A 14430-nucleotide genomic window follows, 5' to 3' on the forward strand; every position below is an offset into this window, starting at 1 on the left:
ATATATATATTTGTCATAGGTCTATAAGATCCATCTGTTCCTCCTACCCTAAGGAATGGCTAATGTCATCGCTTCAGTTTTCATTAGGACGTTTGCTGGTTTTGTAAATATCTGGGCAGCAAAGCTTCCCTTTTAATATCCAGTAAGTATAAACACTAGCTGTCTAGCACACCAACAAAAACGCTCATTTTTTTTTTCTTCAGAAGTACACTTTTTCATTATTGCAAGTTTACAATTTTAAATTAAATATTTTTTTTTCAGACTTACAAATTAATTATATTTTTTTTCTTTTTTTTTTTCCAAAAAGAAGTTTAGGCACAAATGCATTGTCCCACAGTGTGGAGAAGATTGCCATTCAGTCTCTAGGCTGCGCACTGACAGCTCGGAACATACTGTGTTAGACATTCTGCGTGATATGTGAAAGAGAGTCGTCCCTCAAGTTGCACTTTTTGTTTGTGGTATTTTTTTTTGTTGTTGTTGTTTGTTTTTTTCTTTCTTTCTCGGTTTTAATAATCGGGAATGCTGAAATCTCTTGCGTCTGTGATTCTTAACTACTCAGACTTGTCTTATATTACAAAAAAAAGGGGTTAAGGAGAAGTGTTTATGTGTGTTTAAGATAATACAGCTGTTAAGGAAGTGGTCTCTTGCTTAAATGAAGAAATGTGGCAACTTGGACCTGCAGAAGAAGTAAAAAATCTCGTCAGTCAAGGTGAGCTGAGCGTGCATCCCTATCCCCTCCTCCAGCAACCCTGCATCCCAAAAATCCATTTATAGGGGTGGGTCGGCACATCCACCCCACGGTGTGCCCTGGGATGGGGGGAACCCCTCGGGGTGCAGGGCAGAAGGCTCCCAGGGCAGGGCTGAGAGCAAACTTGCCTTTTTTTTTTTTACATCTGTCCCATGTGGTTGGAGCCATCTCCCATCCCAGGGTGGGGTCCTGCCAGGGAAAGCGGAGGAGGATCCGAAGAGACTTTTTCTTCTTCCCTTCTTTTCAGACACGCTGCTTTCGGGTTCAGGTTTCTTTCTGTTGGTTTGAAGCAAAAAAAAGGCAATTTCAAATACTCACATTTTTATACCAGATCAGTTCATCAGATGGGCACTTAAAATAATGATTAATCATCAGTTCCTTGCTTCAGGAATTCTGTGGGATGAAGCGGAGGATGCAGCTCGCTCAGCTTGAGCCCTGAGACACAGCATCGCTCCAGAGACACGCTCTACAAACACCTCCCTGCTCGTGCTCTGTGAAGGAGCAGCCAAGCTTAATATTGAATTTGGATTTTGCTAAAAAACGTAAAAATGTTCCTGAGGCCGTCGAGGGCATCCGCCAGCATCCCCACTGCTGGAGTCGTGGGGCAACACGAGCATCCCTGGGCTGGCTCTGGATACCAAGGGTTGGGATGGAGCCCAGGAGGGATGGATGGAGCCTAGGAGGGACGGATGGAGCCCAGGAGGGATGGATGGAGTCCTGGAGGGATGGAAGGAGCCTGGGAGGGATGGAAGGAACCCGGGAGGGATGGAAGGAGCCTGGGAGGGATGGAAGGAACCCGGGAGGGATGGATGGAGCCTGGGAGGGATGAAAGGAGCCCCGTTGGCACACTGACCTCTGACTTGCTGCTCTAAGCTGAGGATGACGGCCACAGCCTGGTGTAAGATCAGGAGCTTGGTCTGGGGCTTGTCGCTCTTCAGGTGGAGCTGCACCATCCGGCCCAACTCCTTGAAAGCCTCGTTGATGTCGCGGACGCGCAGGCGCTCCCGGGCATTGTTGGCCATTCTCCTTTCTTTTTCCCTCTCGGCTTTCTGCTCGGGTGTCAGGTCTTCGTCGTCGTTATTGCTGGGAAACAAAAGGAAAACGTCATTTTCTAATGATGTGGGAAACAAGCGGTGCAAAGATTGGCAACTGGCTTTATCCAAAACAAAGGCTACAAGTCATGAACAGACACCTTCTGAGTGATTCTTATCTGGTGTTATTCTTATTTTTGCTGTTACTCTTTATTTTTTTGCTGTCACCCTTATTTGTTGTTATTCTTATTTGCCACCAAACCTGTGCAAAATTCAGTCCCCTGAAATTTTATACTGAGTGTAAAATTTGGTTTGTAACGAAGCTTCACAATCTGCAGGGCAGAACTTCTGATATTTAAAAGCAATAAAAACACAGATTTGGGTTTTTTTTTTTTTTCAGCAACACATTTTATCACAGACAACACCACAACATTTTAAATCATGGCAAATCACTACCAGTCACCTCCAGCCCCCAAGGACAGGCTGGTGGCTCCTTTCTCTGCTCCCACTTTCCATCTTTGGGTTCACCCCAGGAGCTAGGAGCTTGTCCCCAACCAGTGAGGGGACCTGTCCCCCAACACCAGGGCTGGCACCCAGGTCTTATGGGCTTCCAAGCCTGAAAGAGAGCCAAGCATTTATTTACATGCTTCCCTTTCAGCAGAGCATCAACTGGGTTTTGGAAGAAACTTTCTCCACTCCTGAAGGGGAGGACCTGCCATGTATGGGCCATGGGGCACCGGAACGCCCACGGGCAAAGAGCCCCGGGAGTAATTGATGGCTGTGAACTTCTGCATCCTTTCTGCAACAAAACTGCTTTCTACCCAGAGAAAAATGATGATTTTAAATTGAAATGCATCCACCGGTGAGTCACCGGCACTCTGTAATTTGAATTGGTTATGCAAATGGAGAAATACATTTCCAGCAGCCCTAAACAAGGCAGATTTAGGCATATAACCACACATCAGGAGTAACCTTTTAAAGCTGCAAGCACGTTAAAAGCAAAAAATGTTAGCCTACAAAAGCTTCAAAGCACACATAAATATGCATAAGCGGCAGCGTATTTGTTGAATTAACAAGAACCGCGATCACCTCACATCAGCACCAAGGTGCTTTCTTCCTTCCGTATCATAACTGCACATGAAAGCCTCACTCTACCTACGGTTACTTCAGCACATTTATTTAGAGAAAATCCTCACTGTCATGTATTTTCTCCGGTCGTAAGAGACGTGAACGTAATTAATGTTTGAGGTCCAAGTCTCAGCAGCACAGTGGCTCAGATGCTCCTCACCTCAGCTCGGATTTTAGACAGAGACCCAGGCGGGGAAGGAGAAAAGGCAGAAGGATGCTGCCATTCGGTCTTTAATAAAATCCCCTGCACCAAGCGGGGCTGTGCCTGGGTTTCAGCTTTATTGGGATTTTTGCTGCATTGCTTGGGATTCAGCTGATGCCACCCAAAACCCAGCTACAATTTCACTAATACTTCCCAAAAATGTATAAAGAATATGCCAAACAAGAGAAGCAAAGACCTTTAAACCCTCTGCTTAAACCTAGGGAGCCCTGGTGATGTACAGAGATTGAGAAATGGGGATTAAATTGAGAAATTTGGGAATGACGAATGTATTTCAGAGGTAAAAGACAAGCACACAGTTTGTTAATTCGGACGCAGGTGTGACCAGCTCTTAGGCACATTTTTGGAAGAGGTGACAATCCATACTGTATTCCCATTTGCAAGCACAGGCAGTGAGGAATCACAGCCCAATTCATCCATTTTAGCATTAACGCAATTTCTGTATATTGTGGAGAACTTGCTCAGTGTCCAATTGTCCCAATTTGAGGACATCCTGGAGTACGGGTACCAGCAAGGCGCTGGATACTGCCAGAACAGCCACAACACTCCACCTAGGCTGGGGTTTTACCTGCCAGGAAAAAAACCTCACGGTTTCCTCCTGTTCTGTTCACTTCATCGAAATCCAGTAAAGGAATTAAATGAAGCGACACTATTATATACTGTTACCTAGATCTTGACCTAGTAATTGATTTGATATCCTTCTTGTCATCCTCTAGTTTCTTGTCCTCAGAAGACTTGGTGTCCTGGAGGTTTTCGTCTCCCTCGTCGTCGGATTTGATTTCGGAGCTGCCTGAAGAGACACTCTGCCCTTGCAGTCCGGTCGGCATGCCTGTGAGAAAACACATGCTCTTGGGCTGTGTCCCCTGTCCCCAAGCCAAGGGGGACCATTAGACCCCATGCAGAGCCAGGAGTGGGGGTGGTAGCTCCTGGAAATGGGGTTCAGTTGGGGCTTTGGGGGCTATAGCTCTGCCTTTGGGAGCAGAGGAGGGTTCAGTCTACAAACCATCAGCTCAGTGGCTCTGGAGCAGCCCAGAACCCCAGGGAGCTGGTGTATGCACCCGCCTGGACCCTGAGCATCCTTCTGCAAGCACAGACTTGGGGAGAGACTGAGACTTTGAACTCCTTGAGCAAATTTGATTCTTACGTCTGAAGGAGTTCTGCACACTCACTGGCTGTTAGTAGACAATGTTACTATTTTACAAAACGGATAGAGAGCTTGTGGTCTTCGAGGCTTTGACCTTTTCTATGATCTTGCCCAGGCCCATGGAAAGGGGGCACAGGATGCCAAGCTGCTACTCCTGCTCTTCAATCCCTACAGAACTTTGCCTTCAACTTAAAAAAAACCTTCAGTGTCCCATTCTTGAAATAATCAAAATACTTGGCTGCAATGAATGAGCAGGACTTTGTAAGGCATCGTGATAGTTTAGGCTCTTTCTGACACACTTTAATGGCAAGATGGGCTGCCACCAGGAATAAGGACAAAGCCCGATGTCCTCCGGGTTTGGTTAGCTCCAGGGCTGCTCTGCAACAACCCTGCAGAGGTCTGGGCTGTGCCCTGCGCTATCTTTCGGCCGCCCCCATCCCCAGGACCAGCCACGCAGACCCCTCATCCCTCCAGCCCAGGTCACCACCGTCCTGGCCGCGTGTTTGGGGACACTGTGTCACGGGATGTCCCCGGCAGGAGGTACTCACCCCTGTAGGGGTCCTGGGGCGGGTTCAGATCCGGGGAGGTGGCGGACTGGACGGGCAGCTGCGGGACGGGGACCTGGTTTGGCACGAGCGAGTGGCTCCCGCGGAGGCTGACCCCGTCCTCGCGGTGTGCTCCAACCTGCCGGGGAGGAGAGAGACGCAGGTGAGGCTGTGCAGGACTGGACAGCCACAGAGCCCCCCGTCCTGGGGACCCCCAGAGAGGGACGGGGACGGTAAGCCACCGCGTTGGGTGGCGTTTCACTAGAGGGCGCAGACGGCACGTACAGCCGCACCGCGCACACCGTGCACACCGGGTACACTGGTGACATCGTACACCCTGCACACCGTGCACATGGTGCACACCAGGTACATCGTACACCGTGCACACTGTCGACACTGTGCACATTGTACACATTGTATACACCGTGTGCATCATAAACCATGCACCCCGTGCACAGCCTAGTATACCACACACACTCTGCACATCGCCCGGAAGGATGCTGCACCACATGCCTCGTGACAAAACACGTCCAAGCACAGCTCAGGCAGGTAAAACGTCAAATTGTCTCCCAGGGTGCTGCAGCCGAGCGCGCCGATTCCTCCCCATCTGTCTTCTATCATGTCCGCCAACAGATCTGACAATTATCTTAATGCCCATATGCTTAATTGTGGGCTTCTCAATTCCCCCATTGCTATCGGAAATCCTGCAGGAATTTCAATTTGGCATCCAGCTTTCATTTCGGGGGATCGGCTCTGCAGCCCTGCCATTTTTCTCCCCGTAATGCCAGCTCAGCCTCTGACAGCAGGAGCTGCAGAGGCTCCCCCCAACCATCCCAACGTGTCACCCGCCTTTCCAACTTGAGAAGCGCCATCCAAGTGAGCGCTCGCTGTATTTCATTAACCACCCAGTCCCAAACCCAACAGGGCACCATCCCTGCCAACACTGTGACTCCAGGTAATGCACTGATCAAGGTTTTATTAAACACTCCGGTGATGCCATCATCATCATCGTTCAGTAAAGGATGGACATCCAAAGGGACAGATGGACAACACAGCGTTCTCCTCCTCCAGTGCAGGCATCCCCTAACACTCGAGGGAGAGGGGGGATAAACACGGCGGTAAATCACTCTTTATTCTCAAAAAAGTCAGTACTGGGGCAGATAAGAAGATGGAGGGATGTTTCTAATCAGACATACAAGATAATATGGGATAATTGTTAACAGCAAGTCGAGACCGCAGCAAGAAAGATAAAAGGGAATCCTGCCAAGGGGAACTTGAGAAAATCTTTGACTGCTAGACGAAATGCAAATAACCGAAAGCAAGTGTAAAATAGCAGAGACAAAAAAACTCTCCTTTCTGAGATATTTTAAGTTTTAAAACATGTGATACTAAGGAAAGACTGGGACCAGCGTTATGGGGTTTTAAGAGAGAACGAATTGTTACAGGGTGCTTGGAGCAGTCCTGATTCCTGAAACCTCAGCAGGGAAAATGCAGTGACATCCCAATGACATCCTTTTGAAGAGGAAAAGTAATTTTTCCTCACACCTATGAAAGAAAAGGTCTAGCGTCTGTCCTTCTCCATACCTAGCTGGAAGTGACCTGGGGCCACCCAACCTTGCCTGGAGCTCGATCTGACCCCAAAGCTGTCCCCCCTTGAGCAGGGATTTCACCCCCGCCATCTCTACCAGTCCCCTCCCCTCTACATTTTTCTGCAATTCTATGGAATACCAAAACCATTTAGTTTTGAGATTGACAAAGACAAAGAAGCAGATGACGCCACTTCTGGTTGGCAACCAACCACCACCCTTCGAGCAGCGCTCCCAAGAGCCGCTGTGAGCTGGGAAGGAGCTTTGACAGATCCCACATCGTGCTCTGGGTCCCTTCCTTCTCCTGTAAGCCCCCCGGGGCTCTGTCCATGGCTTGTGCAGACAGACAGAGACAGGAGCATCCCTGGACCAGCCCACCTCCTGCCCCAGACCTCCTCTATCACGGGGCTGCAGGAGATGCGTCCAGTTGGGTGGTCCAGCTGGAAGAGGGACAACGTGGCTACCTTGGCTATTTGTCTAAATCATCGAAAGCTAATGATTTGGAGGATTTTTTAAACTGAAGTCTTGGATTCAGATGCAAAAAAAAAAAAAAAAAAAAAGATGCCATGAAGTCACCACCACTTTATTGCTGGCATACTGATACAAAGTTCCATTTACATTGTTAAAATTGGTTCCAATAAACAACATTTCCTCATGTTCCTTCTCCTTGAGGTTCTCAAGAGATCTGGAAGGTAACCACCTCTGTCATGTCTCACAACTGAATGATAAAACAGACCAATCCTTTTCTTCTCTTTTACAACCCACTACGTTGCTTCTTGAGATTTGCAGCTTTTTCTCCTGCCAATTGCCAAATTCCAGGCTTGCTGAGTGAGCAAGCCCAACCTATGGTCATCCCTACATGAAAGAAAGACCACTGCTTATCCAGTGTGACTGCCTTGGAGCCCATTCCTCCCTCTCTCTGGGGATACTCCCAAACACCGACACTTCTGAACACTATGACTACACAAACCATCACCTCCCAACAGCTTTTCCACATCATGTTTTCCTGAATAATTTATCTCTCCAGTTTCAACCGCTTGCAAGAAGATGCAGGCAGCTCCATCACTTTGTTATCCACACAGAGGGAATTATCCGAGACACAGAAAGACTCCAGTTCTATAGTAAAACAAAACTAACCCACACCAAACTGTCCCACGAGCAGAAAAGCTGGTTTCTGGCAGCGCTGTGCTTTCCACCACACTGCTGCATCTCCCCCACCCATGGGATGCTCCGTCCCACATGGGTACCCACATGACCGCTTTCACACTCCAGACCTCAGATGTCCCCTAAACCAGGCTGGACATTTATTTTTCTCCTTTTAAACACCATCAGCTGCTTTCAGCAGGAAATCCCAGGACCTCCAAGACCATGGTGCCAAATGCAGCTGAAACCCACCGTCTGCCAGGGGATTCAGGGATGCGACCTGCTGAAATAAAGCCCGTCCCTGGAGGGGTTCAAGGCCAGGCTGGATGAGGCTTTGAGCAACCTGGGCTGGTGGGAGGTGACCCTGCCCATGGCAGGGGGTGGGACTGGATGGGCTTTAGGGTCCCTTCCAACCCAAACCATTCTGGGATTCTATACAAGGCGTTGGGGACCAAAAGCATCAATGCCTGTGAGTCCAGGGCGTGGGTAGCTCCCAGCACTGCCAGGGACATAAAAGACGCTGCATATTGTGCTTCCCCCTCCCTGCGCAGCCAGCAGCGCCGCCGGTTTGTCTGTTGTACAAACAAGAGCTCTTCCTTGAGGTGGAGAGCAGACAGGAATCGTTCTCCCCCGCCCCGGGAGCGTAGATTATAAATACTACTTATCTTTGGAGAATCAAACTCACTTTGAAGTTCTATTAATATTTTATTTATTTCCATCTCTCTAAACAGCTCCCCACTGCAGCACTCCGCAGATCAGAGTGGGGAAAAAAAAACCAAAAACAACAAAGAACAAATCCTAAAATGTGCATGGGAGGTATGAGCAAGCTCTGCTGTTGTGCAAATCTCTGCCTCAACTTTCCCTCTGTAATCACCATCCAGGCACACAGGTACCTACTCACATGTGAGCTACGGTCTGCTTGAGATGGTTCAGCCAAAGGGTAAAGCCATGAAAAGCCCCATTCCTCTGGGTTTTTTTGGCTATTAAGGTCTCTTTGGAGGCACACATGGACTAGGCATGAAAAACTGGACAGACGATGCCTGAATTCAAACTTGCATTAGTTTTTTTAAAGTAGAAAAACTCAAGAAACCTCAAAAGCTGGAAGAAGGCCAGACCTCATCTTCTCTTACCTTTGCAGTTTCATTTTTATATATGGTAATAGGGGCTGAGTACGTCCGTCAGGTTTTTCTGGTTAAGCTGGTCTGTCCGTATCCCAGACTAGCTGCACTATCTCTACACTCATCATGAATGGGATGCTGCTTCAAAAAAATACCTGGAAATTAATTCTTGAACACTCAGCATTTCATGATGGGGGTGCATAACTGTAATTAACCCAGATAAAGAACATGATGCTGGGATGCTGGAAAAGAATTCACAGTTTCACCTTTGCTCCATGATGTGGATTTTTTGAGAAAAAGTAACTAGTCTGCTAAGATGCTTGTTCCATCAGTGTCAAGAGGTACTGCACTGAATTTGTCAGCTATTGGCAGTCTAGGAGGAACAGGGGTCTGGGAGGGACCACGGGTCCAGGAGGAAAGGGATCCAGGAAGAAAGGGATCCAGGAGGAATGGGGGTCCAAGAGGAATGGCATCCAGGAGGAACAGGGGTCCAGGACGAATGGGGGTCCAGGAGGAATGGGATCCAGGAGGAACAGGGTTCCAAAAAGAAAGGGGTCCAGGAGGAAGGGGGGTCCAGGTGCAAAGAGATCCAGGAGGAAAAGGGTCCAGGAGGAAAGGGATCGAGGAGGAAGGGGGTCCAGGAGGAAAGGGATCCAGGAGGAACAGGGTCAAGGAGGAAGGGGGTCCACGAGAAAAGGGACCCAGGAGGAAAAGGGTCCAGGAGGAAAGGGATCCAGGAAGAATGGAGTCCACGAGGAAAGGGACCCAGGAGGAATGGGGTCCAGGAAGACAGGGACCCAGGAGGAAGGGGGACCCAGGAAGAATGGGGATCCAGAAGGGAAGAGATTCAGGAGGGAAGAGATCCAAGAGGAACCAGGATACCAAGAGGAATGGGATCCAGGAGGAACAGGAGGTCCAGGCCACCAGCTGGCACTCCGCATCACCCACCTGTGTGCTGCAGCACCCACAGGCTCACCCACCACTATGGACAGCCCGGGAAGGTGCTCAGTTTTCAGAAAACATCAAGAGAAACCTGTCTGTGTTTCAGACCCCTACTGACATGGAAAACTGTCCTGGTGCCTCTGGAATGCATGTTCCCCGTGAAATCCCAACTGCACCAGACAGCACTGCGCTTCGTTTTTCATCACCTCCGATTCTATGCCACACATACGATGGAACCGTTATCCTCCAGAGCACGGAAACCTCCTGCCTGACCCAGCAGTGAATTCCAAGCAGTTCTAAGAACAAAGGAAAAACTACCACCCATAGGCTGGATCACAGCTTTGGGCTACGGATAGGGAGAGATTATTCCCAACTCACCAACATCACCAACAAGCCCAACGAGCAACGTGCTTTGTCCTTTTAAAACTGATGCCCTTGTGTTATCCCATTAGATAAATAAAAACACGCGTCAGCGGAGTCGTAAGGTGATGCGTGTTAACATGTGTTCAATATTGTCAGAATTTATAAGTCTGACAGAAAGCAGATTTGTGCAAAGCCCTTATAAACCTCTACGGCTGTATTAAAAAGGGAACGGCACAGGGCACTCCGACACAAAATGGTCTCTCACTGTACGTGTGTATTATTGGGCCAAATTATTCACTCTTATTTAACTGCACCGAACTCTTTCATCTCCATGCTATACAATAATAGTTTCCATATGACTGGTGGCTCAGCTATAAATAAGATCAAAAGCAAAAGAAAGGATTTAATAAAATAAAAAAAAAAAAAGAGAAGACATTAAGAGTGGCATTAAATCAGGAAAAAAAAGCACAGTTCACATTTTTTTTTTCTAACAGAAAAATTTGTCCATTTTTCTAACAGAAAAAAAAAAAAAGTAGCGCTAAGCACCAAGCAGCTTGCCAAGTATCTTACGAAAGGGCTGTTTGCGAGCCAGTCGTATGCAAAAGTCATTTCGACAGAGCTGAAAAGTGGCAAAGCCGGACTTTGCTGTGGAAAGGAAGCTGAAGAAGAAGATGATGGTGAAAAAGCACAAGTGCCACGTCTCCAGGAGAGGCTGGGACACTTCCAGCCCCCTCCTTCCAGGTCTCCCACGCTTCACCGGTTCTGCTTTCCCACTGTGGGGGAGAATTTTGGTATTTTAAGGGAAATCAACCAGTTGTGACCTATTATGGAGAGGAGAAAGTTGCCACCAGAGGGAAGTCACCGAAGTCATCCCTGTGATTTTTTTACAGCAGAGATGATTGTTCATTTAAGTATTGGCTAAATCCACAGATATAACGAGTCCTAAAGTATAGGATAAAGAATATTAACTCTTCTTCACCCAACAGCCAGGGAGGGAGGGGAAGAAACCATGTGGGAAGCAAGTCCTCCTGCCTGGATGTTTTATTTGGGTAAAATAAATATTTGGGATGCTTTAGTTGGTTCCAGATGATGGGGGTCCCCCATCCAGAGCATCAGGTAGCTGTCCCCCCCATCACCTTGACCCTCGGATGCGGCACCCAGCATCTCTCCAAATGCATGGTGGCCGTTCCCCATCGCAGGCAGCAAAACCCAGGAACCCAAAACTGAGGGGGTTGTACGCACGAGCCTAATTAGCTGGTTAGGAAATGAATGGAGGCATTGTGCGGGGACAACGCTTTGCCAGGAAAGGTGTCGTTTAAATGTTGGTTGGTGGTTTCTCTCCTGGTCAAAAATGGAAGTTTATAGCTGCGAAATAATTTAAAAATATGATAAAGGCAGTAATTGCGTGGCATGAGGAATGTCAGCCAATTAGGCAGAAAATGGTGCCTCTTATGTCAGACTTTGTTCCAATAAGGTCATTCTGTCCAGTTTTTTTTTTTTTAGTTTATATTATACCCGCTAACTAAAAAACACAGACCAGCAAAGCAAACCACAGGCACAGCAGCTACAACCGCACTAAAAAATGAAGAAGAGGAAAAGACAGCGAGACAAACCAGCAAAAGCCAAACTTTGTCTTTTAAATAATGCCAAGTTGCTCGACTCTTTTTGTTTATGTACAAGTGACATAACCGAATTACTTCATGAGCTGCTACTTTAATTCCTAGGGGTGGAAAATTCCATAAGTTAATTTAATGTGGATGTAAAAAAAAAATAAAAAATACAGGCGAACACACTCTCTTCCTGTGGGCCCTCATGTGAAGCATGCAGGCTGGCTGATGGGCTTCTAAGGGCTACCTTAAAAATAATGTGCACCAGTGTCTGGGTTATAAGGATTTTAATCAATACTTGCATTGCTACAGAAGGAACACATGTTTTCTATGATTCCCGTGCAAAAGCGAGCATTTTGCTGTTTTCTACAACTCAATGTGAAACGTTACGATACAACCCCTCCCCAATCCACAGAACCTCTGGAATAACAGGAACTGCGGAAAGCCAGGAAATTCACAGCTAACGCCGAAAATACACGCTTAGCTCATGCCCTTGAGAGACGGAGACGGGCAGATTAAATCAACCTAAACACCAGGGTCTCATCTTGACATGCAACTCTTAAAACTTGCAGACTCTTATTGAGACAGAAGCATTATTGGAGGGCACACCAGAGGGAAGCTGAGCACCAGCCAGGGGATGCCGGGAACATGGGAGGGATGCTGGGCACACTGAAAGGAAGCTGGGCATGGCAGAGGGATGTTGGGTACCAGCCAGAGGATGCTGGGCACACTGGAGGGATGCTGGGTATGGCAGAGGGACGCTGGGTACCAGGCAGGAGATTCTGGGCACCCCAGAGAGATGCTGGGCACACCGGAGGGATGCTGGGCACCGGCCAGGGGATGCCGGGAACGTGGGAGGGATGTTGGGCACACTGGAGGGAAGCTGGGCATGGCAGAGGCATGCTCGGTACCAGCTGGGGGATGCTGAGTACCCCAAAGGGATGCTGGACACACTGGAGGGATGCTGAGCACGGCAGAGGGATGCTGGGTACCAGCCGGGGAATGCTGGGTGGGTGCAGAGGAGCGGGCGGCTCTGCCGGGCTTCCACTGCTAAACCAGTTTGCTGCTAAACTGGTATGAAACACACCGTGTTTGTAACCGGTGTGAATTAGCGCGTGCCGATTTGCTCACGGCACAGGGGAAATTAGAAACAGGGACATCAGCAAATTCCAGGGGCCTGCTAAAAATCCGTAAATGCTTAAACACTCTCCTTTACCGGGCCACTCATAAAAAAAAAACCCAAAAAACAAAAACCAAACCAAACGAGGGAATGTAAAATAAGAAATCCCTTTTAAGACAGGCTGCTAGAGCAAAGCCTTCTCTCCGCTCCCAGCCACGCAGCTGTAAACCTGGCTGCCGTCCACCAAAACCGGAGCTCTCCGTTCCCAGTTCCAGCAGCATCCGACCCATCTCCGCCTTGTTTTGGTCTGGGGAGAAAAATCACACATCTGCTGCGCGAGGGAGAGCGCGGGCAGGGAGAACAGGCAGGGAATGAAGGCAGGGAAAACGGGCAGGGAAAACGGGCGAGGAGCATGGGCAGGGAGCGCGGAGGGGTGCGGTGGGCACAGCCGCTTCCACCAGCGCTCTCGACAAGTTTCTGGTCCATACCTCCCACTGCTACTTTATTTACTGCAGCTGGCCGGCCTTTTATAGCCTGTTTCATGTATTAAAATTCAAATGTGGAAAACATTACCAGTATCCTCCTTGATTTTATTTTTTTTTTTTTTTAAATTTTTTTTTTTTCCCTTCCCCACCCCCCCTTCAACTTCCTTTTCAGCGTGGAATGTATCAAATGGTCAAAGGCTAAACTTCAGACTGACTCGACTCAAAAACTATTTCCTTTGTTCTTCATGTTCTCACTTCCAAATTCATACCAGTTTTCCAAAAGCAAACGAGCGGGCCCGACTCTTTCACCCAAGTTACGGTTTCAGACAGTGAGTAATGCTTCTGGGGACCGCGGCAGGCTCGGGGTTTGCAGGGAAACAGCCCCCTTTCTCTCTCCCAAAGCATCCCAACCTTCCTGCTCCGGTACCTTGCTCTGACCATTAGCAAAAGTCCACCTCAAACGAGCCAGACCCCATCCCTTGGCATTTCTCCTAAAAAACCAACTGCCACCATATTCCTAAAAATATTAAAGAATTTTTAGATGCGAAACGCCGGCACTTCCATTTCTCATTGTTGCTGATTTTTTTTTAATTATTTTTATTCTGTTTTAGTCTAACTTCACCTACATCTGGTATTTAAGCAAGGAGTGAATATTTCTGGAACAAACTGTCTCTGAAGCGATGCCCTGGGTGCATGTTGCATCGGTTTAACATATGCAAAGCGAACAAAGCTACAAAAATTAAACCCCTTTTTCTCTTGATTGAGAGCAGATACGCAGAAACGGTTGCAAGTCACAGATCTGGCTTTTAATAAAGCCAGATTTCTTCATTAAAAGCAGTATTGTTGAAACACTGGAGGAAAAAATAGCTTTGTACAAACCCAAATCTTAGATTATATGTATCCCAAGTGTATTTAACATATTACCTGAGGCCAAGCTAAATTACAATCTAGAGTTTCCTTTTGTGAATTCTCAGCAATTGCCACAGAGAGCAAAACAATGTCTGGTTCATGCTAATTTTATTGGGGAAAGGGAGAGGAGATGGATTTAACTGAGCTGCTGAAAAAGCATCTTTTTACCTCTCAGAGCCTTTTGCCAGACTATTTTCAGTTAACACTTCATGGTTTGTTTTTTTATTTTTTTTTTTTTAATCTGCAAATGGCGCAGCCTTTAATGATATTTTACCCACGACAGGGCCACTTTTAGTAACATTTAATTTAATGAGGAGCAGAGCCCGGCACAAAGCTGCGCC

General features: G+C 47.7%; 1 protein-coding gene across 1 annotated transcript in view; it reads right to left on the bottom strand.

The window, feature by feature from the left end:
* Positions 1-887: 887 nt before the first annotated feature.
* The window catches only part of LOC104461760 (transcription factor 4-like), a 23263-nt gene continuing 9720 nt past the window's right edge, over positions 888-14430 (bottom strand). The window contains 4 exon segments of the mRNA XM_010073457.1: positions 888-1024; positions 1602-1831; positions 3794-3956; positions 4820-4955. Coding sequence (XP_010071759.1) covers positions 888-1024; positions 1602-1831; positions 3794-3956; positions 4820-4955 — 666 coding nt within the window.

This window comes from Pterocles gutturalis, unplaced genomic scaffold, assembly GCF_000699245.1.
Source record: "Pterocles gutturalis isolate BGI_N339 unplaced genomic scaffold, ASM69924v1 scaffold16987, whole genome shotgun sequence".
Taxonomy (NCBI): Eukaryota; Metazoa; Chordata; class Aves; order Pterocliformes; family Pteroclidae; genus Pterocles; species Pterocles gutturalis.